We start from the raw sequence: 1249 nt of genomic DNA on the forward strand, positions 1-1249 counted from the left end.
GTACGAGACGCTGGATGCGAACGAATCGGCATGCTCGGCTATCTTTTACGACACGCTCGAGAACAAGCCGTCCATAAGGCTCCGCCAGTTCTTTTTCAAGCTTCTCGGCCGCTACGACCGTCGCAAGTTCATCCCGACGTTTGCCGCCCGCCTAGAGCGCTGCAATGCCCAAGACAAGGACGTGATGACCTCGATTCTAACCAAAAATGATCCAGCAGGGCCTTCTGAGGGCTTGCACTCTAACCTCCTCCAAGACACCATCGTGTACTCCGAAGTGTGGCAAGTGCCCACGCCGTCAATGGAGGACATCGTGCAGCAGTTCTTCGCGTCGCCTATGGCCCTGAACGACCCGGACAGAGTCGGGTGCTACTGCCTCTTCACGGGCACCAACTCGTCCGAGTGCGCGCCGTGGGTCGATATGAACGTCCCCCCCTGGACATACACCCCGGACAAGTACTTCAACAAAACCGCAGCCATTCCCATCGGGGTGTCTGTGCTCGGTCTCACGGGCAACTTGGACCCCGTGACCACGTCAAAGCATGCCCGACGACACTTTAACAACATGAAAGGCGACAACAAGAAACTGGTTGAGTTCCCCGTGGCAGTGCATGGCGTCATTGGGAACACCCCCATGTCGGACAACCACACTGATCCCCACTGCGGCTTGCTTGTGGTCGCCGATTTCCTTCTCGCCAACGGCGCGCTGGACGCGATAAACTTGACCTGCATGGACAAGGTGCAGCCTCTCAATTTCGACATCCCGGACGCCTTGGCCCTCGAGCTGTTTGATCTGGACGGCGGTGCCATGGACGGCAAAATACACCCCCCCGCGCAAGGTGCCAAGGACTACAAGTCCAACTATACATCCTCACATGAAGGTGGGCGTGATCGTCCTCAGCTTGACAGTCGTCGGCCTCGGGCTCAATGCGCTCCTGAAACATCGTGAAGCCAAAGCGACGCGAGGCAAGTACGCAGTCTACGAAGACGCGTGCACGGGCGGCGCTTCTTGACGAGCCGGAAAGTCGCCTCATTCTCAAGAGAAAGAAACCCCGGCCAGTGCGAGTGCATCGTAGCTGAGTTGTAAATGTGTATAATTGAGTTTGACGTGTAAACCTTCGGGGAGTACAGTATGCATCAGGCCTCGGAAAAATACTATGGAATACTTCAAAGCAGTAGGTAAGGTGTTTGTACCTACACTGTAGTATGTACTACTTACGACGTAAAACACAATACATTCGATATGTGCTTG

At 55.2% G+C, this 1249-nt stretch overlaps 1 protein-coding gene across 1 annotated transcript in view; it reads left to right on the top strand.

Annotated features, from left to right (window-relative positions):
- Positions 1-1010, top strand: part of H257_19176 (hypothetical protein) — a gene marked incomplete at both ends in the record, with an annotated part of 4715 nt that extends 3705 nt beyond the window's left edge. The window contains 2 exons of the mRNA XM_009848321.1: positions 79-852; positions 899-1010. Coding sequence (XP_009846623.1) covers positions 79-852; positions 899-1010 — 886 coding nt within the window. The remainder of the gene's footprint in view (positions 1-78; positions 853-898) is intronic.
- Positions 1011-1249: the final 239 nt, after the last annotated feature.

This window comes from Aphanomyces astaci, assembly GCF_000520075.1.
Source record: "Aphanomyces astaci strain APO3 unplaced genomic scaffold supercont1.386, whole genome shotgun sequence".
Classification (NCBI taxonomy): domain Eukaryota; phylum Oomycota; class Saprolegniomycetes; order Saprolegniales; family Verrucalvaceae; genus Aphanomyces; species Aphanomyces astaci.